The sequence below is a fragment of the Dipteris shenzhenensis genome, chromosome 3, assembly GCF_047967505.1.
Source record: "Dipteris shenzhenensis isolate YYH24624 ecotype China chromosome 3, Dip_SZ_1.0, whole genome shotgun sequence".
Lineage (NCBI taxonomy): Eukaryota > Viridiplantae > Streptophyta > Polypodiopsida > Gleicheniales > Dipteridaceae > Dipteris > Dipteris shenzhenensis.
Genome location: NC_141598.1, coordinates 20,746,772 through 20,774,658, shown reverse-complemented (window position 1 = coordinate 20,774,658; position 27,887 = coordinate 20,746,772). Strand labels below are relative to the sequence as shown.

At 44.6% G+C, this 27,887-nt stretch overlaps 1 protein-coding gene and 1 pseudogene across 1 annotated transcript in view; both read left to right on the top strand.

Annotated features, from left to right (window-relative positions):
• The first annotated feature begins 785 nt into the window (after positions 1 to 785).
• Positions 786 to 27,887, top strand: part of NADK2 (NAD kinase 2) — a 37,253-nt gene continuing 10,151 nt past the window's right edge. The window contains exons 1-6 of the mRNA XM_087399448.1: positions 786 to 1,730; positions 1,834 to 3,645; positions 26,585 to 26,706; positions 26,816 to 26,957; positions 27,103 to 27,327; positions 27,457 to 27,531. Of these exons, the coding sequence (XP_087255574.1) occupies positions 1,380 to 1,730; positions 1,834 to 3,645; positions 26,585 to 26,706; positions 26,816 to 26,957; positions 27,103 to 27,327; positions 27,457 to 27,531 (2,727 nt within the window). The 5' untranslated portion in view covers positions 786 to 1,379. The remainder of the gene's footprint in view (positions 1,731 to 1,833; positions 3,646 to 26,584; positions 26,707 to 26,815; positions 26,958 to 27,102; positions 27,328 to 27,456; positions 27,532 to 27,887) is intronic.
• On the top strand, positions 21,868 to 22,524 carry LOC147903500 (uncharacterized; annotated as a pseudogene).

Sequence of the window (27,887 nt, the reverse complement as noted above, 5' to 3'; positions counted from 1 at the left end):
GTGTGTCCAGTCAGCTTGCGAGATGGTACGTTTGAGTGAGGGAAGGGGCAAAGGGCAGGACATTAATTAGCTGGAGCAGGGGGTGGATGATGTGTTGGAATCGTGCGCCACTTCTTTGTTTTTGTCAAACCTCATGTTGGGAGCTTTCTGAAGGTAACATAGGTAGAAAAGAAAATGTAGTTCTACAGAGAGAAACGACTTCAACAAGAGGGCATAAGTGCACGTGGGCACTGCCTCCTATTATAGTGGTAAAACAATGTCAATCCTCATGTTGGGAGCTTTCTGAAGGTAATACAGGTAGAAAAGAATATGTAGTTCTACAAAGAGAGACAGCTTCAATAAGAGGGCATAAGTGCACGTGGGCACTGCCTCCTATTATAGTGGTAAAACAAGGCCTTTTGGAAGCAAAGAGAGAAACACTTTTTAAAAGGGAGTTAAGCTATCAAAAGGCAATTTTGTAATTTGAAACACACCGTCTTTAAAAATTCACACTGGAAATTCAAAAGAGAGTTTCAATCCTCCACTATACGAGTGCCTCAAAGAGTGTCAATCCTCCACTATAGCAATGCATTCCGGATTCGAAGCAATTCCTATTGTACCGTCTTTACTCTCTTCAGATTTTGCCAATTCACCAGCGATAATTATCAATAATTTATAGGATAAGGTGCACACAAAGGGCACCCATGGAATGGCAATAGGTGTGGCTCTCTTTGTGATGCACACAATCAACATCCTCTACTTTTCTTTAACAAAGAGAAAATGAACATTTTCTACTTTTCTTTGTGATGCAAATTCAACATCCTCTACTTTTCTGTGTGATTCAAATATTGCTCGGATAAGGTGCACCACCAAGAGCACCTTCACCTACTGATTGAGAAAATCACGTGATGCAAAGTTCAAACGTTTGATTCATTCACGGATGAAGATACTCTCTCTAGATTCTAAGCCTTGGCAGCACACATGAATCGGATTATTCGACCATTCAGCACAAGACTGCATGCAATCAAAATCTGCGATTGGGTTTTTCGTGATTTGGGTGGAAGGAGTCTCTTGAAGCGAAGGAGGAGAGGAGGAGCTTTGCAGAATTTGCGATTTGGGATTTTCGTGATTTGGGTGGGGGTGAAGCACTGCTGCAGGATTGGGAAGGAGTCTCTTGAAGCGAAGGAGGAGAAGAGGAAGAGTTTTGGGCAGGAGGGGTGAAGCTCTTAGAGCAGGTGGGCAGCAACGGAGTTGCTGAAGGCGGCCATGGCGGGATGGATGGATGGATGAAGAGCCAAAGCTCAAAACGACCCTTTTCCTGTTGTCTCGATCGTAATTACTTATAGATACGACATCAACGTTCCGATCATATTGGGCTCGACTGCTTTGCCTGATACATCATGCTGGCCAATTCCAGATTTTGCTACCATCCACCCTTCAGGACTTGCGCTCATTGTGAATTACCTCCATTAGTTTCTGTTTCGAATTTCACATGGGGAGTAAAGAGCATAAACCTGTCTAGAGGGAAACGGGTTTCTAAACTTGAGAATTCTCAACACGAGGATCACTTGAAGCTGCGTGAATGTATGACAAGCCTGACCGCAGCGCTCTCTGAGAGTTCATCACCCTTGGCAGCATCCTCTGAAGGTTCAGCGGATCCTTCCACAGGTACTTTAGCGGAGCCGCCTTCAACGCTCGTAGTAAGCGACTCCTTTAGAAGGGAATCACTCGATTCGGGAGCAGCAGATCAGGTCAAACACCATCTCATAACGTTTCCAACTAATGCAAGAGCTCTTGCCATATGCTGGTGTCAAACTGGATGGATTTTGATATAACTTTTTGATGGTGTAGCAGATCCAAGATGAAGAATTGTGGCATACTCGGAGCGGTCCACTGCCTGGTGATCTTGCTGAGGTCGAGGCATTTTGTCGGATCTTCAGAACTGCAGAGCAGGTCCATAACGCTATTATGGAGGCCCTTTGCTCTATAAACGATGCCAGAGGACTTTCGGGGGCCCCTGTTAAAGATGCCTCTTTGCTAGAAGAAAAAATAGTATCTGGTCTTGGGTGTATTGGGGCACTGCTTCACCAGCAAAAACAAGAAGTTCTTGGTGGCAGACCCAATGGCCTTGGATTTTCAGCAGTTCCACATGACGACACAGTACCCCCCCTTGCTCAATTTAGAGCTGAAATGAAGCGATGCTGTGAGCAGCTGGAATCTGCACTATCCTGTTATTTTCCTCCTGTCAATGAGAAGTTCATAGTTTTACACCGAAAGTTTCAGAGGCTAAAAAATGTCTGCTTTGATGCTGGTTATCCCAGGCCAGAAGGATCACCCAGTCATGCAGATGTTCCAAACTGGAGTCCTGTTAGAATATGGTCATCAAGAGCTGAGAGAACATCAGAAACAGACGAGGAGGTGGTTTTTTGGACTGGTGGCCAAGTAACAGAAGAAGGCATGCATTGGTTGATAGACAAGGGCTTTAAGGTAATTGTTGATTTGAGGGCTGAAGACAGTGCAGACCAGCTTGCAGCTGTTTCTCTTGATGCTGCAGTCTCTTCGGCAAAACTCAGGCATGTCAGGCTTCCTATCGATCCAGGGAACAGTCCCACTAAAGATCAGGTATTGGAGTTTGCCAAGTTGGTGGCAGATCCACAGAATCAGCCTCTTTACCTCCACAGTGAAGAAGGGGTAGGTAGGACTTATGCTATGGTAGCAAGATGGCGTGAGGTTGCCCTTCGAAGTGTGTCTCAAGTCACCCATGATGCCTTGAAGGAAAAGGTATCTCCCATAGGAGCTGGCAGAGAAGTTGCAGACAAAATTTTAGTACATGAAGATGAGAATCCTTTACATGCTTCCAAAAGTGATGAAAACAGCAGCTTAGATCATGAGCTAGTTGGTAGCGATTCCTACAGGAGATCAGCATCTACAAAGAATGGAGCTGCTACAATGATTACACCCTTTGAAGCACAGAGGCCAGCTTTGAATACTTTTTCAAAACAAGCTATGTCAAAATTTTTCAAAGAAAGACGGGTTTCACCTGCAAGTTTTGATTGCAGTAGGAGGACTAGGAAGATGTCTAAGTTGGATTCAACTCTACATGATGAAGCCGTCCCTATAATCACAGCTATTGCAGGGCCTGCGGGGAGGTGGGGATTAGACGGTCCTGGAATTCCTAGAGCTGGGAGTGAGGTTGACAGTTTGATGTCGGATGGCAATAGCCCTTGTCTCGAGGATGGGGTAAACAGCAGGATATCTGGTGTTTCTGAAAGTCCCGAAATCTCAGCTACTGGTGAACAAGAAGAGATGGGCTTACCAAAAAATGGAGCTCACATTTCTGTTGCTGCAGAGAAGAATCTGACAAAGGGAGCACTCTATCGGATTCCTGGTGTTGAGGATGGTGGAGATGACACTGATGAACCAGGTGTGGTTGGTGACATGTGCGCATCTACAACCGGTGTAGTCAGGGTCCAGTCTAGGAAGAAGGCTGAAATGTATCTAGTACGCACAGATGGATTCTCGTGTACAAGAGAGAGGGTCAAGGAGTCAACGCTTGCCTTCACACACCCAAGTACTCAGCAGCAGATGCTTATGTGGAAAACTCCTCCCAAGACAGTACTTCTTCTGAAGAAGCTGGGTAATGAGCTTATGCAAGAGGCACAACAGGTATTGATTTTCTCCAATGCTGGTATACATGTCTCATATTGTTTTCAAATGTTTTAGAGGCGTGTTTTAAATCAAAAAAATTGAGCTAGAGCTTGTTGGCTCAGATTCATTCTGTTTGCTCAAGGCTTTCAATGTTTGATCTTAGAGTATTTTCAGCCTATCAAGTTTGGGGACGTCAAAATTTTCAATTAGACATATAGCCCCAACAGCTAAAAATATTTCGGTCTTTAGAACAACAAAATCTGAATTTGTACGACTTACAAAGGTGTATTTTTCTATCACGTTAGAAATTCTTTGAATTTTTGTCGAAGTGGTGATCAGCTGTTCAACTTTATCGAATTATCTTACGTGGTGTCAAAAGCCCCAACCACTAACATATTTTGGTCTTTAGAACAACAAAATCTGAATTTGTACGATTAGATCTATTCTAAGGTATATTTTTCTATCACCTTAGCGGACATGCAAATTCTTTGAATTTTCATCCAAGCGGTGATCAGCTGTTCAACTTTATCGAATTATCTTACATGGGTGCAGAAAATATTTTGGTCTTTAGAACAACAAAATCTGAATTTCTACGAGTAGATATATTCTAGTCTTACAAAGGTATATTTTTCTATCACCTTAGCGGACATTGACTTTTCGTCCAAGTGTTGATAAGCTTTTCAACTTTATTGAATTATCTTACACAGGTGTAGAAGCCCCAACAGCTAAAAATATTTTGGTCTTTAGAACAACAAAATCTCCATTTGTACGATTTGATATATTCTAGTCTTACAAAGGTATATTTTCCCATGCTTTTGGACATGCAGATTTCGTGGAAGTTTGTGTGAATTTCAATGTCCTGATGTCAATCCCATGATTTTCTATGGGAAACCACGACCTTTGGTTGCATAACAGGCAGATGATATGTGAGAATGAGTAGAGGCTGAAACTGGCTGACGGAAAAACAAAGAGACTTTGGCTAATCCTGTGATTCTCTATGGGAAACCTATTAGAGCTCATGTCCTGTCTCATTGAGGGAGGGCCTTGGTTGTTGGTCTGCCTGCCCATGTGAGGGAGTGGCAGGGCCATTGTTGTGGGTTTGCCCGCCCTAGGGAGGCAGAGGGGGCTCATCATGGAGGCCTACGTATGCACGGACCTGTGTGGGGCTGTTTGCTCCTGTTTCGAGGATGTGGAGGGGCCGCCATACATTACGGAGGGGCCTCCATCTGTCACGCAGGGTGCGGGGGTCTGCAGGGTCTGCTAGTCGGCTGTGTAGGGGACGCCATCAGCTCGCCTAGGGGCTGCCACCAGGCCACACGTGTGCACCTGGTTGGCGCCTTGTTTGGCGGGCCTTTAGGCCTCACACCAGCCCACAACAGCGGACCCTACTGGTCGGTCTGTCGCAGAGCAGGTCGGCCCTGGTAGTTGGCCACCTACCCCCCCTAGTCGGTCCATTTGGGGCAGGGGGTGACCCTATAAATAGGGCCCCCTCCCTCCCTTGTTTCTCATCTCAGCTCACAGTTGTGTAGTCACCAGTGGAGGGTTTTTCTCCAGCCGTAGAGGAGGTTTTTCCTGAGATCCTGTGCAAGTCTCTCTTGTTTTCCTGTTTTCCTTGTGAGTGTTTGCTGTTTTCTCTCCATTGTTGCTCCACACCGCTGCACTTCTCACATGGTATCAGAGCCTAAGGCTGGCTAAAAAGACCTGAGCTGTGGAGAGGAGATTCAGCAAGCTACACCAACTCTTTGGAAGCTGTTCGTAGTGGAAGCTGAGAAGGTACGGGCTGCTGTTTGGAGTACATAGAAGGATAGTTACTTTGAAGGGTGTTTTCAGATCGAAGGAACAGATTGTGTGAAGGCCAGTCACTCGGAGGTCGAAGGAAGCATCCTCTTCAAACCTCTTCAGCCTTCTCTTCTTCCTCCTCCTTTCTTTCTTCCTTCATTGCCATTCTTCTATCCTCCTTCCCGATCTTTCCCGTCCCTTTCACTTCTAACCCATGGCTTCTCTACAAGATTTGGCAGAAAACAAGGTGAAGGTCCCTGTGTTACCCACGTTCCCTGTCGACCGTCAATGGATGGGAACAATTATGGCGTTGGGCATGTTATGATAGAGTCAGTATTGCAGTCTTATGACTTGGCGGACTGCATCCTGGTAGGTGTCACAAGGCCAGATCCCCTTGAGGAAAGTTTGGGCATTCTGGATCAGAAGGAGGCCGAGAATCTGGCCCAGATCCAGGACCGTGTCAATGCAAGGGCATCTTCTTGAACTGTACTCCTCAGATTATTAACCATGTAACACACATGTCAGCCGTAAAGAGTATTTGGGAGCATTTGGGTTCCCTCTACAACCGGACTACCCCGATGAAAAGGGACTCTCTTGAGGTTCAGATGTGGATATTAGACCGTGCTAAGTCATAGGAACATATCAATAAACTTCAAGAATTTCAGCAAGAGATACTTCAGGCAGGGAAGGAGATCTCATTTGAAGATATGGCCATTACTTTGCGTTTTATTTTTCCCTAATCACTAGTGGCAGGATGAGTTCCCTCACTTGGAAAGAATTGGTGCCTATGGCGCCAAATCAAGAGGAGCGGTTTCAAAGTTCTCCCCATGGCGGTGGCTCCGACGCTTTGGCAGCTCCGCAGTCGGGCAAGTTTCAAGGACGTCGTACCCCTGATATGAGGACTGAAGCTAAGAAGGAGGCACTGAAGGCGGAACGGTCGTGTAATTCTACGGCGAGAAAGGTCATTACTGGAGGAAGTGTCCGTATCGGGTTAACAACAAAGGTCCCAGTTCTTCCAAAGGTCCAGGTTCTTCCTCTGCTGCTATCACTCCCGCTTTTGTGCATATTGAAATGATAGATTCTCTCGCTTCCTCTATTGGAGAGGGGGTTCCGTCTCTCCAAGCCAAAGACGTCTGGACCTGGATCGCTGATAGCGGGGCATCCCGGAATATGAGTCCCTCCTCAGCTGGGTTGGAGGGTTTTGTGATCTCTGGTGGTGATGTCTGTATCGGCGATAGCTCAACCATCAGAGCTTGTGGTGAAGGCAACCTTGACATCAATTCCAATGGAAAAGGAGGGATGCACTCCTCTCGAGTCCCGTTCATTCCTTCTTTTGGATTCAATCTGTTGTCTGTTTATGAGACTTGCCGATTTGAAACCACAGTATTGTTTGATGAAAACTTTGTGGAAGTTTGAGATAAGGTTACCGGTCAAGTGGTACAGACTAGTATAGTTAGTCATGGCATTTAGCACTTTCCATGATCATATCGTCTCTTCAAGGTGATCTTTGGCACTTTCGGTTTGGTCACTTGAATGTTGATGCTCTCCGGTGTGCTGCTCGTGAACAAACGGTCCTCTAACTACCGGATGTGGATAGCAAGCATGGTCAGTGCCGGTTATGTATTCAAGGCAAGCAACACGGAGATGCATTCGCGAAGCAAGCTTCACGGCGGGCTTCCTCACCTTTAGAGTTGGTCCATGTCGATCTCTGTGGACCAATGATTGTTGCCAATCTTGGCGTGGCTCTCTGCTTCATGCTATTGGTTGATGATTTCAACAGGTTTATGTGGATATACTTTTTGGCTCAAAAATCTCTGGCGTATTCTCGCTTCCGGGAATGGTGTGCCTTAGTTGAGAATGAATCTAACTTTCATGTAAAAGCTCTTTGGTGTGACAAAGTTGGTGAATTCTGTTCTCATCCATTTGATGAGTTTTGTGTAACAAAAGGCATTTGACGGGAGTTTGCCAACGCCGGCACCGCCTGTGCCTCTGAAGCATAAGTTGTTGAGCGCAAGAATCGTACCGTGGTTGAGATGTCTCGGACCATGCTGACTCACCAGAAAGTTCCTCGGTTCCTTTGGGCTGAAGCCTCTGCCACGGCAGTTCATATCCTGAATCGCTCTCTGACGTCTGCTATTCCCAAGGCAACTCCTTCCTCCACCTAGATCAAGTCGTATCTCTTGATCCATGAAGAATTCGAGCGTGCTCCAAAAAGGAAAATTGCTTGATTTTTTGTGCTCTATACACTTGTCACCACGCACACATTTCAGTGCATGTATCACACACCTTTTAGCCTTGGCATCAAAGCCACTTGTTGCACACATTCTCACCCAACACCTTAAACAAACAAAAGAAAAAGGAATTATTTGCTGTTTTTCAGCGCTCGACGGTGGTCTAGATCTAGATTAGAGTAGAGTAGATCATCCATAGAGGAGAGAACTCCCAAGTAGCCAATAGAAGCCATGCCTAAAAATTCCCAAATAGTTCACATACTGCTCTCCATCAAATTATTTTTCTTCATTTTCTCCTTGTCTCCACAATCTTTATACTTCTCACCCTTAGAAACCTGGTCCCTTTGGGCTTACCTTTGTCAGGTTTACCCTTTTCCCTATCTTTAGCAAGGAAGGCCTTCTCTTCTCCACCAAACGTCTTTCCTCTAAAGCTTATTCTTGAAGAAGCATTGCCCCCTATTGGAAGACGCCCATAAGCATGTATCCCTGGCTCAACACCATGTAAGAAGAAACAATGACCTTGCATCAAGCACCAAATGTGAACATGTCATCTAATGCAGAAATGTGCTAGGCTACTAGACACCTCAATCTCACTTCTCCGGTGTGCACACAAGTAGATAGAACATTTTCATATCTAAAAGGATGACACACAGCAATACAACCAAAATCCCATGTCTAGATAATGATGTCAGGTACAAAACCTGCCAAACGGTATGCCACTACTTGCTGCAAGCTACAGCCAAGTATGGCACCACTAACTGGAATCAACGTGAATGCTTAGAGAGGAAGCATACCGTGGTCCATCCTTTTTGCTTGCCATCATAGCAAGTCAGGTATTTCACTAAAGAACCCACTAGAGAAGCCTTATGTTGAGCCTCTGGAGCCTCATACCATCTATGTTTTCAATTGCCTTACATTTCATCGAACTGGCCTTCTACGGCCTCGTCTGCATATGACTTGGTGAGCATTGTGTGATATCCTTCACCTTCACAAAAGATTTGGATCTTCTAATCATTGCTCTATGTCAGATAGGCTCAAAGTCACACTTGTGCCAATGAATCCAATCTCAAGAATACTAGGTGTAACCATAAAAAATAACTCCTCTGCTGTAACTTCCAAGTTACCTATCTAACTACTAGACATTGGTTCTCCTTTTTTTGTTGCACCTTCTTCTTTAAGTAGTCTTGATCACAATAGTAGCACTTTCTTTTTTCTTACTCTCACTATTAGAAGAGTTCCTGTCTCTGAAGAATTTGGCTTACTCTTGTTGGGTTTTCCTTTCTTGTTACCCTTTTCTGTGTTGGAAGCACTAAACGCATTCTTGTTGCTACCTTTGTCTTGCAATTTCAACCTTCCTCCCGAGCAACAAAGTGTGCCGGTTGATCGCCACACAGTTTGCAATTGTGTAGCATGCAACAGTAATCTGATCGTGTAATCACGGAAACGCGCTTCTGAAGAGTACACTGTGCACACGTATTGGAGACCCAAAGACCTGAGAGGCAACGCTGACCAATACCGAGACCTTGATGCTGTCCACACTGATAATGTAGGCCCCTTCTACAAGGCATGGAAGAGGCTTGTGCTGTCCACCAGGATGCAGGATTATTGCATGAGTGAGAGAGTGAAAGCTAGGAGTAATAGATTCTAAAGAGAGCTGAGAGATGACTGAAATATAGAGCTGAGAAGGGTGCTGTGCAAAACTGTAAAGAGCTGCTGAAACAATACCCCAAAACTAATAAACAAATCCGTTACCTATAGGGTACCAACTGATTCCTTTGGAATGAAGTGAGCAATCTTGGTAAGTCAATCAACCACCATAAGAATGGAATCATTTCCACCTTGCGTCCTTGGTAGATCAACTATGAAATCCATGGAAATGATCTACCATCTACCTGATAGTACTTCCAATGGTTGTAAAAGGGTAGGTGCTTTGCCTTACTTGCTTGACATGAGAAATGTCGTGTCACAGTTCATGAATATATGCTTCGTTATCTTTGCCAAAAGAATTACATTTTACGAGCTTGTATTTCTTTTCGAAACCAGAATGGCCCACGCATGGGCTATTATAGCATTGTTCTAACATTATTCAGTTAGGTATAACAACCTTGCCATTTCTTTTATGCATATCATCCTCTATGATATATCTTGCACACCTTTGGCCCTTTCTAAAGGCTAGGTCATCTACTATCTCGGATTCAAACAATGCCGAGACCAATGCCCACAGCTCCAATTGGCCATACAGCTCTGTCGTACAGCCATCACGACCTGACATACAATGTACCCGTGTGACCTGGCAGCTCTGTCGTACAGCCATCTCAACCTGTCATACAATCACATTTGTGCCTGTAGCCACCTGCTGTATAGTTGCAACCCATCGTACAACTTCTGCATCAGCACTTGTGTTGTCCGTACAATCATGCTAGCCTATCGTATAGGTTCTATGCTGTCCATATTATTCTATACTTTCACACCTTACAATAGTGCCAGTCCATCGTGCAGGTTCAATGCTGTCTGTACAGCCATACAACTATACTTTCTTTGTTCGCAGTGCTTCACTTCTTTGCCATTTTTCATCCTGTACCTGCTACATCAATCCTTAGTTAAACTATCGCTATTTTGAATCTCTTGGTGAAATCTTGCACAGATTTGTGAAGACCTGAATTTTTCCATATAACTTGGAGTGAAATTTTGTAGAATTGTTCACACGGAAGGTTGACAGATTCAGTCACTTTTCCACTCAAATTTTTGTGAGAGATTTTGAGTCACCTTTTCGCAATTTTGCGTGAGAAACTTAGGGCTTTTGCCTTAAATTCAGTTATTTGCAAGATTTGATAGTTTGGGTTGACTTTGTTCCATACAAATTCAGTGGGATTTGCAGGCATTAGCAATTACACATTTTGCCGGCAGATTTGGGCTTTTACATATTTCTCTTATTGTTGAATGCTTGTGGCTGTGCAGAAATTTGCAGTTTTGTGTCATTTTGCTTCAGTTTCTTTTGCAAAATCTCATTGGGGAGTTGTTTCAATCTGTAGTATTTTTAAGATGGCTCAAAACTAGTATCAAAATCAAAATCCCAAGATGTGTTTGGAGTTTTGGCCTAGAAGGATAAAATGGATGGCACAAGTTATTACCTAGTTTTATGGTGAAGGATTTGCTGGTTGCAAGGGGTCTTTGGGGTTTTGTTATAGGTAAAGATGCCCATCCAAGAGGTGCAGTGATTGCTTCTGCTACACCTCAACGAGGAGGTAATCCCCGCAATAGGCAGCAATCTCAGGTGTGGCCAGCTGCTCCTACCCAAGATCAGAGCAGATGGGATGCTAGAGATCACAAGCTTTGTCACTCATTGCCTTGTTTGTCAAAAGGTTCATTATACCTCATATCTGTTTCTCCAGAACTTCCAAGCGAGCTTGGGAATATGTACTAGGCAAGGGATGAGGCTGGGGTCTCTTATTTGAAAAGAGAGCTTGTCAATGCCAGGATGCAAAAAAGTGATTCAATGTTATATCATTTGACTCGTTGAATATTGATGAGGTTACACCTAATAGTCACCTTTGTCCACTAATTTGAATTCTTTGCCAGAGTCTTATTTGTCTTTTCATACTTATCTAAATGTGTCCATGAGCGGTTGTATAGTTCGGCTCACTTTCCAAGAACCAGTGGGGCTGTTATTGCAGGAAACCATACAAGAAAAAGCATGTTTGTTTATGTGAATGATGGGCATCAATCCTTGCTGGCAAAAGACAGAAACAAGCCTCATTTGGTAGCTCTCAATTCAGGACTGATTCAGCTCAGCCATCAAAGAAAATGCATGGCAATAGAAAAAGAAGGGTAAGTGCCATTATTGTAAGAAGCTAGGATACTATACAATGAATGCAGGAAGAGCTTGGAGAAAGAAAGGAAAAAGAAGGAAGCTATAATGAAAGTTTCAGGCTCCAATGCATCAGATGCAAACAAGGGTAGTGCTTGAACAAACTATGTGAAGGGGTAGGAAGGGGGAAGAAGAGCAAGAGGGAGAGAGTGTGATAGAGAGAAGACTCAAGTGTGCGGGTGTGAAGTGATGAGCCACACCACAAACTCATTAGTTTTATTAGGATTAGGTTTTACCCTATCTTTAATAAAGGGGTGGCAATGTGCCTTTACCCCAACAACCTCCCACCTAAAGGCCAATGTGCCTAAAGGGGAGAAAAGAATAACAATTACAGCAATATACAGTTACTGTATACAAGACCATAAAATAAGAATGGTCTTATCCTAATCCCATGATGTGGCGGCAATGTGCAAACCGCTCTGTAGGCAAGCTCTTAGTGAGCAAATCTGCAGGATTATCATTAGTGTACACTTTCACAAGCTCGAGTCGCTTGTCTTCCAGTACCTCCCTGATGAAATGATATTTCACATCAATGTGCTTGGTCTTTTGATGAAAGACCGGATTCTTTGCCAACATGATAGCACTCTGACTATCACAATGCAAAACTGGCATATCTCCTGTAATGCCCAAATCTCCCACCAGCCGAGTAAGCCATATTGCTTCCTTGCAAGCCTCAGTGGCTGCAACATATTCAGCTTCAGTAGTTGACAGTGCAACGCATTTCTGCAACCGAGACACCCATGATATAGCACCTCCTGCAAATGTGAAAATATAACCGGTAGTAGACTTCCGGTTATCTGCATTCCCTGCATAGTCTGAATCTGTAAAATCATGCACCAATGCATCCTGCCTACCATAGCATATGCACAAGTCTTTGGTACCCTTGAGATACCTCAAGACACCTTTCACTGCTTCCCAGTGCCTCTTGCCTGGATTTGCCATATACCTGCTGATGACTCCCACCGCAAAAGCAATATCCGGACGAGTGGCAACCATGGCATACATCAAAGAACCAACTGCAGATGCATACGGAACCTTGGCCATTTCAGCCTTATCATCATCTGATCTGGGGCTGTCCTTACTGCTGAGTTTTAAATGTGGAGGCAACGGGGTACTAATAGACTTCCCCCCTACCATTTTAAACCGCTGCAGTACTTTGTCAATGTACTCCCTCTGTGACAGAAACAAAAGTCCCTTGGACCTGTCACGAGTAATCCGCATGCCAAGAATATGATTGGCATCACCCAAGTCTTTCATGTCAAAAGACTTATGCAGTTGTTTCTTCAAAGCACTAATCTCATGCTGAGATTTACTGGCAATAAGCATGTCATCCACATATAGAATGAGTAGCATCAAACTGCCATCCTTTGCCCGTTTGGTGTACAAGCAATGATCGGTCTCACACCTATGATACCCTTGGGACTGCATGAAGGCATCAAACTTCTTGTACCATTCTCTTGGCGCCTGCTTGAGTCCATATAAGCTCCTCTTGAGCTTACACACAAGCTGCTCTTTCCCTTTAACAGCATATCCCTCTGGCTGACTCATATAGATCTCATCATGGAGATCTCCGTGAAGAAAAGCAGTCTTCACATCCATCTGACATAAATCCATGTCGTCATGAGCAACAAGAGCTAACACTGCTCTCAAAGTAGTCATCTTGACTACCGGGGAAAAGATCTCATCAAAGTCAATGCCCTTCTCCTGCTTAAATCCCTTGGCAACCAATCTGGCCTTATACCTCGGTAAAGCATTTGAATCCACTTTGAATTTGTAAACCCACTTGCATGGCAAAACCTTTCTGCCTGCAGGTAGCTGCACCAAGTCCCATGTATCATTTTGAAGTAGGGAGTCCATTTCTGATTGCATGGCTTTCTCCCACTTCTTTTTCTCTGTTCTTCCCATAGCTTCCTTGAAGCTGGAAGGCTCACCACAATCTGTCAGCATGATAAAATCAGCCACATTATTGGCTCCTGGAACAAACCTGGCAGGAGGCCGTTGTACACGGGTGCTCCTCCTAACAAAATGTTCCGGATTAGGCTGCTGTCTAGCCTGTTCGTCATGCATGACGGGTGGCTGTACCACCATATCTGGCTGTTCTACAGCCCCATCTGCTGGCATATCCAGTGGTGCATCATTGGCAAAATTATCTGGCTGATTTTCAGCCTGTATACCCTCTTGAACAGGGTTATCTGCAGCAGCCTGCTGCTGCATATAAATGGGCATTCTTTGCTGTCCAACATCATCATAAATGACCCTCCTGTATTCCACAGGTTGCACGGGTTCGTTGTGTACACTATCCTCTTTAAAGATGACATCATTGCTGCGTATAATCTTCCGTTTAACGGGATCCCATAACCTGTACCCCATTTCACCTTCGTCACCATAACCCATAAAGATGCATCTGATAGACTTTGGCTCCAGTTTGGTGCGCAGTTCTTTGCGTACATGAGCAAAGCACTCGCATCCAAATACACGTAAGTGCTTATATGAAGGTGGCTTGCCAGACCACACCTCCTCTGGCACTTTCAACTCCAAAGCCTTGTTTGGCGACCTGTTAATAATGTGAACTGCTGTTTGCACGGCTTCTGCCCAAAAGCCATGGGGTAATGCAGCATAAGACAGCATACATCGAACCTTCTCCTGAATAGTTCGATTCATCCGCTCACTTGCACCATTTTGAGATGCATTATGAGGGGCTGTGAGTTCCTGTTTGATGCCCTTAGCTTGGCAAAACTGCACAAAGGCATGTGACACATACTCACCCCCATTATCAGATCTGAGGCATTTCAGCCTACGACCTGTCCGATTCTCAACCTGAGCGACAAACTTCTTGAAAGCATCTAAGGCATCGCCCTTATGCTTCAAGAAATAGACCCACACTTTGCGTGTGGCATCATCAATGAAAGTAACAAAATATTTTGCACCCCCTAGTGATAACTGTGGCATCTCACACAAATCAGTGTGCACTAGATCAAGCGGTGCTCTATTCTGGGGAGTTCTCCTCTTATGAGGAGTCACAGAATGCTTGCCAAATATACAATGATCACAAGTAGGCAAATCTGAAAAAGAAAGAGACGGCAGATAACCCAAACGTGACAGTTCTTGCATTCCTTTAACAGACATGTGTCCCAACCGGCTATGCCACAATGAAACCTTTGGCAGCTCGGTTATGGCAACAACATGATTACCCACACTGGAAACATAAAGAGGGTACAAGGTATCACACTTATAACCCTCAGCCACTACAACCTGGCCATCAGTAATCACCCATTTGGAATCCCCAAATGTGGTGTGGTAACCACTGTCATCCAACAAGCGAGTGCTAATCAGATTTTTCTTGATTTGCGGCACATGGCGGACACCATCAAGCATGAATATGCGTCCATCAGGAAATACTATCTGTATACTGCCAATCCCTGCAATCTGACATGCATAGTTGTTCCCAAGATGAACAACTCCATGAGTACCTGTGTAGGAAGTAAACCACTCCCTATGAGGAGTAACATGAAAAGAAGCACCTGAATCTAAGAGCCAGGTGTGCATGTCATGGCCATCAATAACCAAAGTATGTGCTATTACAACAGAAGAGCATAAAACATCATGTATGTCACTGTCACTATCTTCTGCTGCAACATTCACTGCATCCAAGTCATCTGCCTTGGCCTTGCCTTTGCCTTTGCTTCCATTGCCTGCATCCTTTGTTTCAGCCTTCTTGGCTTTCTGATCCCGTATGAACTTGAAGCACTTAGACTTCACATGTCCCTTCTTGCCACAATAAAAGCATTCAATATCCTTTTTACCACGGGACTGACTGCAGGATTTGGACTTACTAGCAGATCTCCCCTTCTGCTGAGTCCTGCCTCTATCCTGTACCTGCAAGGCATTTGAAGACTTGCTGCTCGCATTATTCTTCCTGCTCATCTCCTCCATAAGGAGAGAGCTCTCTACATCAGCATACATAAGAGTGACATTCGAATTTGACAGGGTGGTCTTGAAAGTGTCCCAACTCTCAGGGAGGGTACACAACAAGAAGGTAGCCTTGAACTCCTCATCAAGGTTCAATCCCTGTGCAATAAGCTGTGTAAAGATGGCATTGAACTCACTCAAGTGTGAGGTCATAGCTGTACCTTCCTTCATGCGAAGATCAACCAGCTTCTTCAACCAATAAACCTTACTGGCTGAGCTCTTTTGGGCATACAACTCTTCTAGCCTCTGCCATAGACCATAAGAGGTCTTTTCAGCCTGAACATTGAACACAAGAGTATCAAAAATAGTGAGCATGATGGCTGCCCTTGCGGACAAATCAAGCTCTTCCCAGTCATCATTTGACATGTTAGATGGCTTGACACCCTTCACCCTTATGGGCTTAGAAATCTTCTTTAACAGAAGTACATTCAAACACTGTTCTGCCCATAATGCATAATTGTGTGCTCCTTCCAGTTTCTTTATGTTCAGAATTGATGATTCACTTCCCCCTGATGCCATATCAGATAAGGAAAGTATCTGACTCCCTGGAAGTAAAAAGGACTGAATAAAATTCTGATTTCTCAGAAAAAAACCTGCTCTATCAAGAGCCAGAAGCACTCAGAATAGTGCTGTTTTTACTGTCAAAAGAATCTGCAGCAAAACAGTAAATGTCCCTGCAATCACTGTACCTTCTGACAAACTGTACCGTGCTCAAATAGGCATAAAATTCTGATTTCTCAGAAAAAACAGTAAGTTCAGAATGCTGCAGTTGCTCCACAAGTGCTTTAACAGTGCATCATCAGCTGACAAAACACAAAACACAGCTGTCCGCACAAAACACAGCTGTCCTGATCACTTCTCCCACCTCAGATGAGGTATTGCACTGATTTAATATGCATAAACCACTTGGCATACACTGTTGTGTTCACCCAAAAAAAAATCAGACACTTCAGCCTGTCACAAACCTGCAACAGAAAAATGGGACAAATCCCAAGCAATCACCCTTCTGCCAAGGGGATAAAAGGCATCTGAAGATCTCTGACAGTAACCCAAGTGCTCTCAAGCAAAATCTGAGCAAAAGCCCTTTGATCTGACACTTGTACCAAGTGAAAACAACCTCAACAATGAGGGATAAGGCATACAATGTGCAAATCTCTCTGACAAAATCAACTAACAGTGTAATGCAAATACTGCCCTGTGTAGAAATGGCATACACAGATCCCAACGTACGAACACTCAACGAGGAACCTTTTGAGCACTGTCAACGATGGACAGTTAGGGACCGAGTAAACTCGATGCGCCCTGGCCAAGCGTGGCTCAACTGAGGTTCTCTGAGTGTTGCACAAGAAATGTGACCTGCAAGAAAATGTCACCTCGACACTGCGGAAATCGAGACAAATGTGTGCTCTCTGGCACCACACTGCCTCAAGGCATACAAAGCATCAACTGCCGGGCAAAAGCCCTATGATCTGCTCACCCGTAAACTGAGATTCAAACCCAGTAAAAGCATATGTCCTCTTGCAAAATCAAGGCATTACCTTCCCAGAACAAAATAACTGTGCAATCAACCACACACTGTGGTTCTGGTCACCTCAAGCACGAGGGAAATGAAGGTACTTGCTATACTTTCAAGAAAAACACAGTTTTTAGAACTGAAAGATGATCCTGAATGAAGAGCAGAGTGCTCTTTCTCCTTCTCTTTCTTCCTCGAATGTACCTGCTGTACTTTTTGAAGAAAATCGAGATTTTCTTCTTCTTCCTCCTCGAATACCACCTAGGCCTGCGTGCCTAGATCCCTGACACTGCTCCCCGAAAAAAAAGAAGAATCTCTCCCTGTCGCAGTTTCCAAGAAGACAGTACGGCGTCGTCCGTACTGTGGTCCGTACTGTACGGCAGCGGGCTGTGTGTACGGATGTACGGCCGTGTACGGATGTACGGCGCGAAATGGCACCTGCGCGTGCGCCTGCTGCACGCCCTGCTGCCCGCCTGCGAAATGGCGCGCTGCTGCGCCCCCCCCCCCGGCGCTGCCTGCTGCAGCCCGCGCTACTGCCGCGACGCTGCCGCCCTGCTCCTGCTGCCCGCTCTGCCTCGCTACAGCCCCGCTGCAGCGCTGCTGCCCTTGCAGAGGCTAGGTAGAGGTCGAGGGGGTGGGTAGGCTAGGGTAGGGAGTGGAGAGGAAGGGTAGGAGAGGTTGGCTCTGATACCAGTTGAAGGGGTAGGAAGGGGGAAGAAGAGCAAGAGGGAGAGAGTGTGATAGAGAGAAGACTCAAGTGTGGGGGTGTGAAGTGATGAGCCACACCACAAACTCATTAGTTTTATTAGGATTAGGTTTTACCCTATCTTTAATAAAGGGGTGGCAATGTGCCTTTACCCCAACACTATGTGGCTGATGATTGGTTCTTTTTGGTCAGCAGTTATGATGCCAACCATGAGGTTAACTCACTCAGTGTGAGTGATGCTTCAGCTACAGTTTGGTCTTTTGATAGTGGGGCTTCTGGGCACATCACTTCCAGGAAGAATTTGTTTGTACATTGATAGCCTGCTCCTGTTGGCAAGAGGGTGTCTTGCGGCAACAAATTTTCATAATTCTTTAAAGGGATTTGGAAGAATTTTTCTGTCATCAGTTGATGGGACTAATTTATGCCTTCCAAAATGTTCTTTATGTGCCAGGGATTAAGAAGGAGTTGCTGTTAGTTTATGAGGTTTTGCTCTCATTTTTTAGGATGATAAGTGCATTATCAGGGATATAGAAAAAGGTCTATCAGATAGTCATTACAGACAATTTACATCAGGGTTTGTACCAGCTGGGAAAACATGACAGAGCATGTCTAATGCATGTGTGGAAACAACTACTTCAGAAATGAAAAATGAAGAAATATGGTATGCAAGATATGGCCATGTAAACTATGGCAGTTTGCTGTTATTGCAAAGACGTGGGATGGTACAGAATATGCCGCCTTTAGAGACTCCTAGACATGTTCATGAAGGTTGCATTTTGGGAAAGATGCACAGGAATGCCTTTCCATGAGATGGATCTGTAACCTGTTAGAGCTGAAAGGAAATTGCAACTCATACACAATGATGCGTGTGGTCCTATGAGGACACCATTATTGGGACATTTGTTACCTCCATGGATGAATTCTCATGGGTACATCCCTTAAAAGAAAAAGCATCTCAATGCTTCAAGCAGTTTGTGGCTATGGATGAGAATTGAGTCTACGTACAAAGTGCAGACTTTGAGAACAAACACAGGGGGGAGTATATGTCAGTTCCCTCAAAAGATTTCTTGAAGGAGAGAGGGATTATGGATCAATGTCCACTACCTCAGGGTGTTTGGTTGCACAACCTATGCACTTAAGTAAGCTGGATGATAAGGGCATTAAGTGCATTTCTGTTGGTTACATCAGTGAGAGCAAAGCTTACCATCTCTACAATCCTCAGGCAAGAGGGATTTTCATCAATAGAGGTGTGGTTTTTTAGAAAACTCAGATCAGTCCATAATTGAGTTTGTTATGCAGCTGCATACATTTTCTCAGGATGTGTTTGAAGTGTTACTTCCACTAGCAAATGTTTAATAAAGGAACTTCTGAGCAGCCACTAGAAGATCAGAATATCAGCCGGCATATGCTGATGCATAGCAGCCTTCAGATGCTGCCAATCAGGTTCATGATCATCCTATCACACGAGGATGTATAGGAGGTTGCCAGAGAGGAGAGAGCTGCTTCTTAGGAAGCTAGGACTGTTCCCAAATGGCTTTTACAAACTCTGCACGACAGCAAAATTTCAGCCCCCCTCTACAGTAGGACAAGGGCTGGTTCAAGAGGAACACGAGGAAACTTTGCTGATACAACTTGGATGAGTTAGAGATGAACCTAACAGTTTTGAGGATGCTCAAGACAATGAGCATTGGGTGAGAGCCATGAAGTCAGAATTGGATTCTATGCTGAAAAACCCTACATGGGAACTGGTGAATTCGCCAATGGGGAGAAAGCTATTGGGACAAAGTGGGTATGCAAGATCAAGAGAAAATCTGATTGTAATATTGACAATTATAAGGTGAGGTTGTTTTGCAAGGGTTATTCCCAGTAAAAGGGGATATAGTATGATGAAACCTTTGCCCCAACTTCCAGGATGACCACCATAAGATGTGGTGTTTTATTGACTGCTCCTTTTGGGTGGAGAGTACATCCATAGTTGGAACCGTACGTGTACAGTCGTCCGTACCGTACGGATTCCGTTCTTCTATTCCGTAGGCATACAGAATACTATTCCGTACGCATACGGAATACAATTCCGTATGCGTTTTTTTTTTTGGGGCAAAAAAATATACTTACCACAATCCGCCTGTATGGCCATTCGTCTCCAATTTGCAGCAGCAGGCGCCGTTCTCCACGCTCCAGCCTCCACCCTTGACCCTTGGCCCTTGAAAGTTGAGCCCAGCCGTACGGCCCGTACCATTTCCGTACAGCCTTGGCCCGTGAGCCCGGCCGTACAATCTCCGTATAGGCTACAGCCAAGCTGCCAGCCGTACAGCCAGCATACCAAGTCCTGCACGCTGCCGTACAGCCAGCCCTCCAAGCACCCGTGACCCAAGATCCAACGTAGGCTGCAGCCTTCCACTGTCCAGAGTCCAGACTCCACCTTGATCTCTCAAGACTCGGGCTTCAGCTACCTGGGTCGTGGCCTTCAGCAAGAGAAGATTCATTAAGCTCTTGTGACTCTTAGCCTTCAGGATTCGAATCTTCGATTGAAGGAGGACCGAGGTGACCACTGACTCCCTCTTATCTCTTCCAATTCCATGTTATCTGTTGAATTTGGGGTCTTGAAGTTTCTTTGCAATGCTCATTCTGAAATTCAGATTCTCATCTCTCTCTCTCTCTCTCTCTCTCTCTCTCTCTCTCTCTCTCTCGCAGATGGGATGAAAGAAAGGAGAAGAATGGGAATTTGTGGAGACATTGAAGCCTTTGGAAAAGGGGCAGCTCACTTGTAAATGCAAGTACTGCCCTCACAAATGGGATGGAGGACCTACCCGCATAAGAGTACACTTTCTTGGGCTGACAGGCCTTGGGGTTGACCCTTGCTCCTCCCCCCCTAAAAATGTGAGACACTTGCAGAAGGTTGCAAGCAAAGGCAAAAATAAATAAATTTGCAGAAGAGCTTGATGCAAATGTGGCTGATTTGGGAGATGCCTGGGAGAGTGGTGCTGCAAGTGCAAGTGCATCTACACATGAAACAAAAAATAAGAAATAAAAGGTGACCCAGGGAGCCTTGGCCAAGGCATGGGAGTCCCAGGCACGGAAGGATGCCCACATTGCTCTTCGGCGCTTTTTCTTTGCAGAGGACATTCCTCATTAGAAGGTGAGGAGTCCATATTTTTTGAAAATGGTCCGTGCAATTGGCCAAGTTGGGCCTAGCTTTAAGCCTCCATCCTACAAATCCTTGCGCACTTCGGAGCTGAAAAATGAGGTGGTATGCATAGATCAAGAGTTGCTGCAATTTCGGGAGAAATGGAAAAAGTATGGATGCAGCATAGTGTGTGATGGCTGGTCTGACACTCGGCGTAGGCCTATTATTAATATTATGGTCTCATGCATTTTTGGATCTGTCTTCTTGAAGTCTGTGGATACTAGTGGGCAGTATAAATCAAGGGAAGACATTTTTGGGATATTAAAAGATGCCATTCTTGATGTTGGGCCTGATAATGTGGTGTAGGTGTGCATGGATAATGCATCTAACTGCGTGCGAGCAGAAGATTTGGTAGAGGAGGAGTGGCCTCATATTTTCTATACCAAATGCACATGCCATTGCCTTGTTTGAGGACATTGGGCAGCTTGCTTGGGTAAAGCCAATGTTAACACATGCCAACATGATTGTCACGTTTGTTACTCGGATGCACACTGTGTTAGCATTATACAGAACTTTCAACAAGAAGGAATTAGTGAAACCTGCACAGACTCGGTTTGCTTACATGTTTATCGTGTTAGCAAACTTGTTGGATGAGAGAGTCTACAATGGATTGCATCGTATGGTTGTGAGTGATGAGTACTGCAGGAAGAAAGTATCACGCACTGTGAAAGCACAACAGGTGTCTTCCATTGTATTGGGTGCTTCGTTTTGGCGCGAAGCAAGAGTCATAGTGAAGATATGCACACCTATTCTGAAGATCCTCCGTTTGGCTCATAGGGAAGGGGCTACCATGGGACTTGTATATGAGCTCACTGATCGAATGGTGGAGAAGATACAGACTATAGATGACATAGACTCCTCCAAGTTGGTTGATGTCAGAGCCTTGTGTGTTAATAGGTGGGATATGATGCGCTCTCCTTTACATGCAGCATCTTTTTTCTCCATCCTAGAAATCCAGATTGTGATAAGGAGGTGCATGATGGGTGGATGGATGTCATTGAGTGGTACACGAAGTATGATGTTGAGAGGCAGGGCATCTTATTTGATAAGTTTGATGTTTACAAGTCCATGTCAGGCACATTTGCTCGGGCAATTGCGAAGGATGATAAGAGGATGCACCAAGGGGTGAAGTGGTGGGAGACATTTGGGGCTTACACTCCAAATTTGCAGCAGTTGGCTATTTGAGTGCTCTCGCAGGAGACATGTGCTTCTCCTTGTGAGAGGAACTGGAGCACATTCTCTCTTATACATACCAAAAGAAGGAATAGGCTTCTTCCAAAGAATACATAACAATTATTATACATCCATACTAATTTGCGACTGATCTCCAAAATCAAGGAAAGGGGATTTGAGAAGATAGAAGTGACCTTGGAAATGATCAACAAGGAGAAGGATGATGAAAGGCTGCTTGCTTTGCAAGAGACTACTGAGGGGAGATTCCAGCCGGACCAACCCCTCTTGTTACAGGACCTTGGAAGGATGAATGTTGCTGCAGCTTCAAGCAGCTCCAGTATTTTGGAGTCCCATGCCGAGGCAGATGAGATTGACAGTGATGAAGAGGATTAGGAGGAGGAGGAGGAGGAGGAGGATGGCACTGATGCTGATGATGATGAGGATGAGGCACAGGATGAGGATGCACCTTGAGGCTTGAGCCTCATCAGTTGTGATGCATTTCAGTTTTGTTTCTTGGCTGTAGCCTGTGGCAGCTTGCAGGGCCCAGGCTGGCAGCCTTTTCAGTTGTTATATGATGTTTTCCAGCTTGCCTTTGATGTAGTACCTGCAGCCTACAGGGCCCAGGATTCTCACTTTTCTAGTATCTACTACCTGCTACCTTTGATGATTGATCATGATGTTTTGGTATCTATCACTATGTATCAGATGACAGAATCCAGTTCCTAGACTCTTCATGACTTTAAAATCAATAAAAGTTTGAAGTTTGAACTTTGAACTTTGAAGTTTTGTAGTTCTCTCTCAAGTACATGTGTACATTCTATATTTTTCTGATTTTTTGGGGGTAAAATTAGGGTCACGTATGATTCAGCCCCGGGGGCTGAACCATACTCCAATCATACTTCCGTACCCGTATGACGTATGCGTATGGTCACGTATGGAAAAAACTATGAGTACATCTGTTGGATATCAAACTGCCTTCCTGAATGGGACCTACATGAAGAAGTGTATGTGGGTCAGCCTATTGGTTGTTACATGCGTGAATGGAAGGCACTTTATGGGCTGAAACAAGCCCCACGGGCTTGGTATGAGAAGATACATACATATTTGACCAGTCAGGGTCTACAAAATAGTCCAATTGAGAGTACCCTTAATGTGAAGAAGGACAAGAAGTATTTGTTGATAGTCATCCTGTGTGTAGATAATAAGCTGCTCACCCACACAAGTGAAGAGAAATTATCAGACTTCAAGAATGATCTTGAAGCTTCATTTGAGATGTTTGATTTGGGGCTGTTACGTTCTTATTTGTGCATTCAATTTATGCCATCAAATGAAGGCATTGTGCTCGAACAGTTAAAATGCCTTCAAGGACGTTCAATTTTCAGGACTGCAAGCCTATTTCAACTCCCGTGGAGCCAGGGTCAAGGCTGTCCATGGATGGTGTAGGTGGACCTTTTGATGATCTCATATACAGTCAGGCTGTTGGATGCCTTATTTATCTTTGCAATACCCATCCAGATATTCAGTTTAGTGTATCCGAGTTGATGGACTGCTGTAAAGGAGACATTTGCAACGTCCTCAGTCTCTTGGTCTATTCTATGCCAAGAGGCTGACTCTGGCTTGCATGCTTTCAATGATTTAGATTTGGCTAGGGATTATGATACCAGACACTCCCCCAATGGAAATTGTTTCTATATTGGCAATTCATGCATGTCTTGGTTTTGCAAGAATAGCTATGGCAACGTCATCTTATGATAGTTGAGTATAGGGGAGCTTTCACAACTATAGTAGAATGCTTATGGCTCACGAGATTGATGGGGCAGATCCTTGTGGTGGTTTGGAACCATCTACTTCCATTCTTATGAGTAATATTGTAGTGGCGTGGAGTCCCTTGTTTCATGCTCGCACGAAACACATTGAGATCCATTATGAGAGAGATTGCATGTGGGAGAGACGAGTTTGATCTACTGTCCTACACATCAAAATGTTACAGATCTTTTCACCAAGGTTGTATCTAAGAGAAAACGTCTGAAGCTTCTGCAAAGCTTTGGGCTTACTTCCATTTGGTAATTGAGATCACTCCTCGTACACTAGGACATTGTCACCAGGGGGATGTTGGAAAGATTGTATATTTAAGGTAGTGGCCTATAGGTCAAGGGCACTTTTCCTTTTAAGGTTTTTCTCAAAACAAAACTCTGGAGCTTCCACTGAGGGTGAAGATTCCTTTGGCATGGTTAAGGAAGGAAGATGGTGGCGAAGAAAAGCCTGCAGCCTCACCCCTGTGTGGTACTATTCTCAAGCAATGTTCCCTCAATCATGCACCAGCACATAACAACGATGAAGCTTTGCATGTGCAAAAACACACAACACTTTGGTACACCACCTTAACACCTTGTGGCCTTCTCCAACTCGTTGCTTTAGCGGCTCATTTAGCAAGCTCACATGCACTGGCTCTTTTAGATATGCTTTTTGGGCTCTGCTACCAATTAGTAGTCCCTACCACACAACACCTGTGGCTGCCTGTAAAAAATTATCACAGGCCCATGAGATTGATTTCCTCCTAACCTACATGCTTCCCCATAACGCCTCATGTAGTAATTGACATGCACATGAATTTTGATACATTTGTGCATTTGCTCTAGGTGCCCATGAGGCTCTATACGAGACTCATTAATTTACATTTAGTCACATTTGCTCCTAGGCATTTGCTCTAGGTGCCCATGAGGCTCTATACGAGACTCATTAATTTACATTTAGTCACATTTGCTCCTAGGCATTTGACCCCAATAACGCAATAAGGGCATTACCCTTCTTTTTAGGCTGACCTGCATTCTCTGAATTTTCCATTGATGGCTGATCTGAATCAGTCATAGGCTGAGATGCAATAACATCCCTACAAGTTCCTGAGAACTAATTGGAACTGGACTACCCCTCATAGACAAATTTTGAGAGTGACAAATAAGGCTTTGGCAAAGAATTCATCAATGTTCAGTAGTTGCTCTCTAAGATCCTGGATCTTAGTAAAATGATCTGACATTGACATTGTCAAACGGTTGTTTCAAGTAAGAGACCCTGGCCTTATTTCTTTCCTAAGGTATCCCAAGCTTGCTTGGATGTCCTAGAGGAACGGATACGAGGTATGATGAACCTCTTTATAGACAAGGCAAGAAGCTTGGGCATCTCTTCTAATCCTAAGTAGGGGCAGCAGCTGCAACTGGTACAGCTGGCCTTACCTAAGCCTGTTGCCTATCACGGGGATTACCTCCTTGCTGAGGTGCACTAGGAGCAATGACTATTCCTGGACAGGCATCTTCACCTATAACAATGTTGCTTTGCAACCACAAAATCTTTAACATAAAGCTTCACATGGAATAATTGGTGCCATGCAATTTATCCTCTTGGGCCAAAACCCCCAAAACATCTCCGGATTTTGATGTTGATTCTGAGCCATCTTCAAATATGAATGCATTAACAGTCCTAAAAATCTACATGATGTAAGCTATATTGCACCAACAAAAGAACAGTGCTGCAAGCCGATGCTTGGCTAAGCAAATGCAACCTGAATATGTCACTTTTGAGAGGTAAAATGGACTGTTTGAGCAGTCCAAGAAAACTGTTGTGCTTCTTTGACCTAGACAGTGAAAACACAAAAAAGGCTGCTCCAAATGACACCTGAAGGCCTGAACAAAAGCAGAGTTCGTAACCTCTGTTAAGGCAGCTTCAGAACAGCACCAATGCAGAATCAAATCTTGGCTTGATGGCTGCCATCCACTGCTGCATTTCCTGCATCTGCTGGTTGCCTAGGGCTGTGCACTTGTAGCCACCTTAAATATACTCCAAGGTACTGCCTTGGGTTGTGCTACTATGTGATGAACTGCTCCTCATTGAAGGCTTCTGCCTGATGGACTTGGTTGGGGTCAGCCTTTGTAACACCCCCCCCCCCCCCCCCTTCCCCCGCCCGCCCCCTTTCCCAGCCTGTATCTGGCCTGTAGGGCCTACAACTGGATGACATGCAAGCTGGCCCGGGCGACAGCGAGGTTTGCCTGCCTTGCTGCTGCTCTGGCGACCTATGCCACACAGGAGCTATGCTTGCTGCCTGCTCTTTTGAAGATGTGGAGCCTGCAGTTGAGTTAGCTTCATTTGGCAGCCCCTCGCTCCCCTGCTGCGGTATGGCTGCTTGCAAGGTGCACCCTGTTGGACGGTGATTATGCAGCTCAGTGGTCCATCTCCATGCTGTCCTCCTGGAGGATGTCATGGCAGCAGCTAAGGCTGCCTTGAAACTGCAAACCAGCCATGCTGCCCTATAGCAGTGACCTCCCTCTGTCAGACTCACAACAACGTGGGCGTTTGCCTCAATCGTAGCTAGTTGAGCTAATTAGGAGAGCTTGCCACATAATCCTAAGGTGGATCTCCTTTCTCCAGCTTAGTCCTTTGATCAACTTGTCATCTGCTGCTTGTGATGCTTCAATTGGTCTGAAGAAAGTTGGTTTGAGCTTTTGTAACTGTCTGAAATGCATCAAACCACCAAGTGCAGGTAGCATCCTTTCTGCACCACCAAGAAGGAATGAATGTTATTGTTGAACCAGAGCTTCATGATCGCTTTGCAAGCTGTCAAGGGTTCGGCTATGTCCAAACGTTTTACAATCAGGATACAAGGTGAATACACCAACTTATTGTCCATGGGTATTAATGTTATCGCTCTTTGTAGCAGCCATCCGCAATGTTGGTCTTCTGAAAAATGTTATTTTATACTGTCACATTGCAGTGATTTACATGAGAGAGTCGATTTTGTGGTTTGCCTTGGTGGTGATGGTGTAATTCTTCACGCATCAAATCTTTTTCGAAGTGCTGTTCCTCCTGTGGTCTCATTCAATCTAGGGTCACTTGGATTTTTGACCACGCATCCTGTAAGCAGCTTCCAATGTTCATAGATTTGTTTGTGATTGATTGAGATAATGTAAATGCAGTACTAAGTGCGACACAAGTTCAGGAGGTAGTTTATTAGCTTGCTTCGACTGCTTGATAATCGACTTGGTTGCCTATGGTGTGCAGTTTGAAGATTACATACAGGATTTGCAGGCAGTGATTCACGGTAATAGTAGGGTAGAAGGTGTCTACATAACCCTTAGAATGCGGCTTCGCTGTGAGCTGTTTCGGAATGGAAAACCAATTCCTGGCAAAATCTTTGATGTTCTCAATGAAGTGGTCGTAGATCGAGGGTCCAATCCTTATCTTTGCAAGATTGAGTGCTTTGAGCGCAACCGGCTTATCACAAAGGTAAGTTGTTGTTTTCTCTAGCAAGACAATGGTAACTTTTTAATCTTATACATATGGTGGTTGTAACTTTTCTAAAGCTTCGGACCAAGAATTCAGGAGCATGGATTAATCAGGTCCATCATTCTGTAGGTGCAAGCAGATGGAGTCATTGTGGCAACCCCAACTGGGAGCACTGCCTATTCTACAGCTGCAGGAGGATCCATAGTGAGTGATGTGATAGGAAATCAAGCTGACTCTTTAATAATAGTCTTCAACCTATTTTCTTGAGGTGAACTGGGAAATGCAGGGTTGGCCTTTTTTAATGTATTTCTTTTGTAAGTATGGATGAACAAGCACCTTGACTTATTTCATAAGCCTCATGTGAAATATAATCTAGTAATAGGGGGATGTTTGTCTGGTTAGTACTATCATTTAAGTCCTTTTGTCTTCTTGCTAGGGGGGATTTTTACCTAGTACGAGCATAGAGCTTAGTCCTGTAGACATGAGCCCTGAATGCTGGTAGATCATACTGCCTCTTTTTTCCTTCTGTTTTGGTGTTGATTGGAGGAAAGGTCATGATT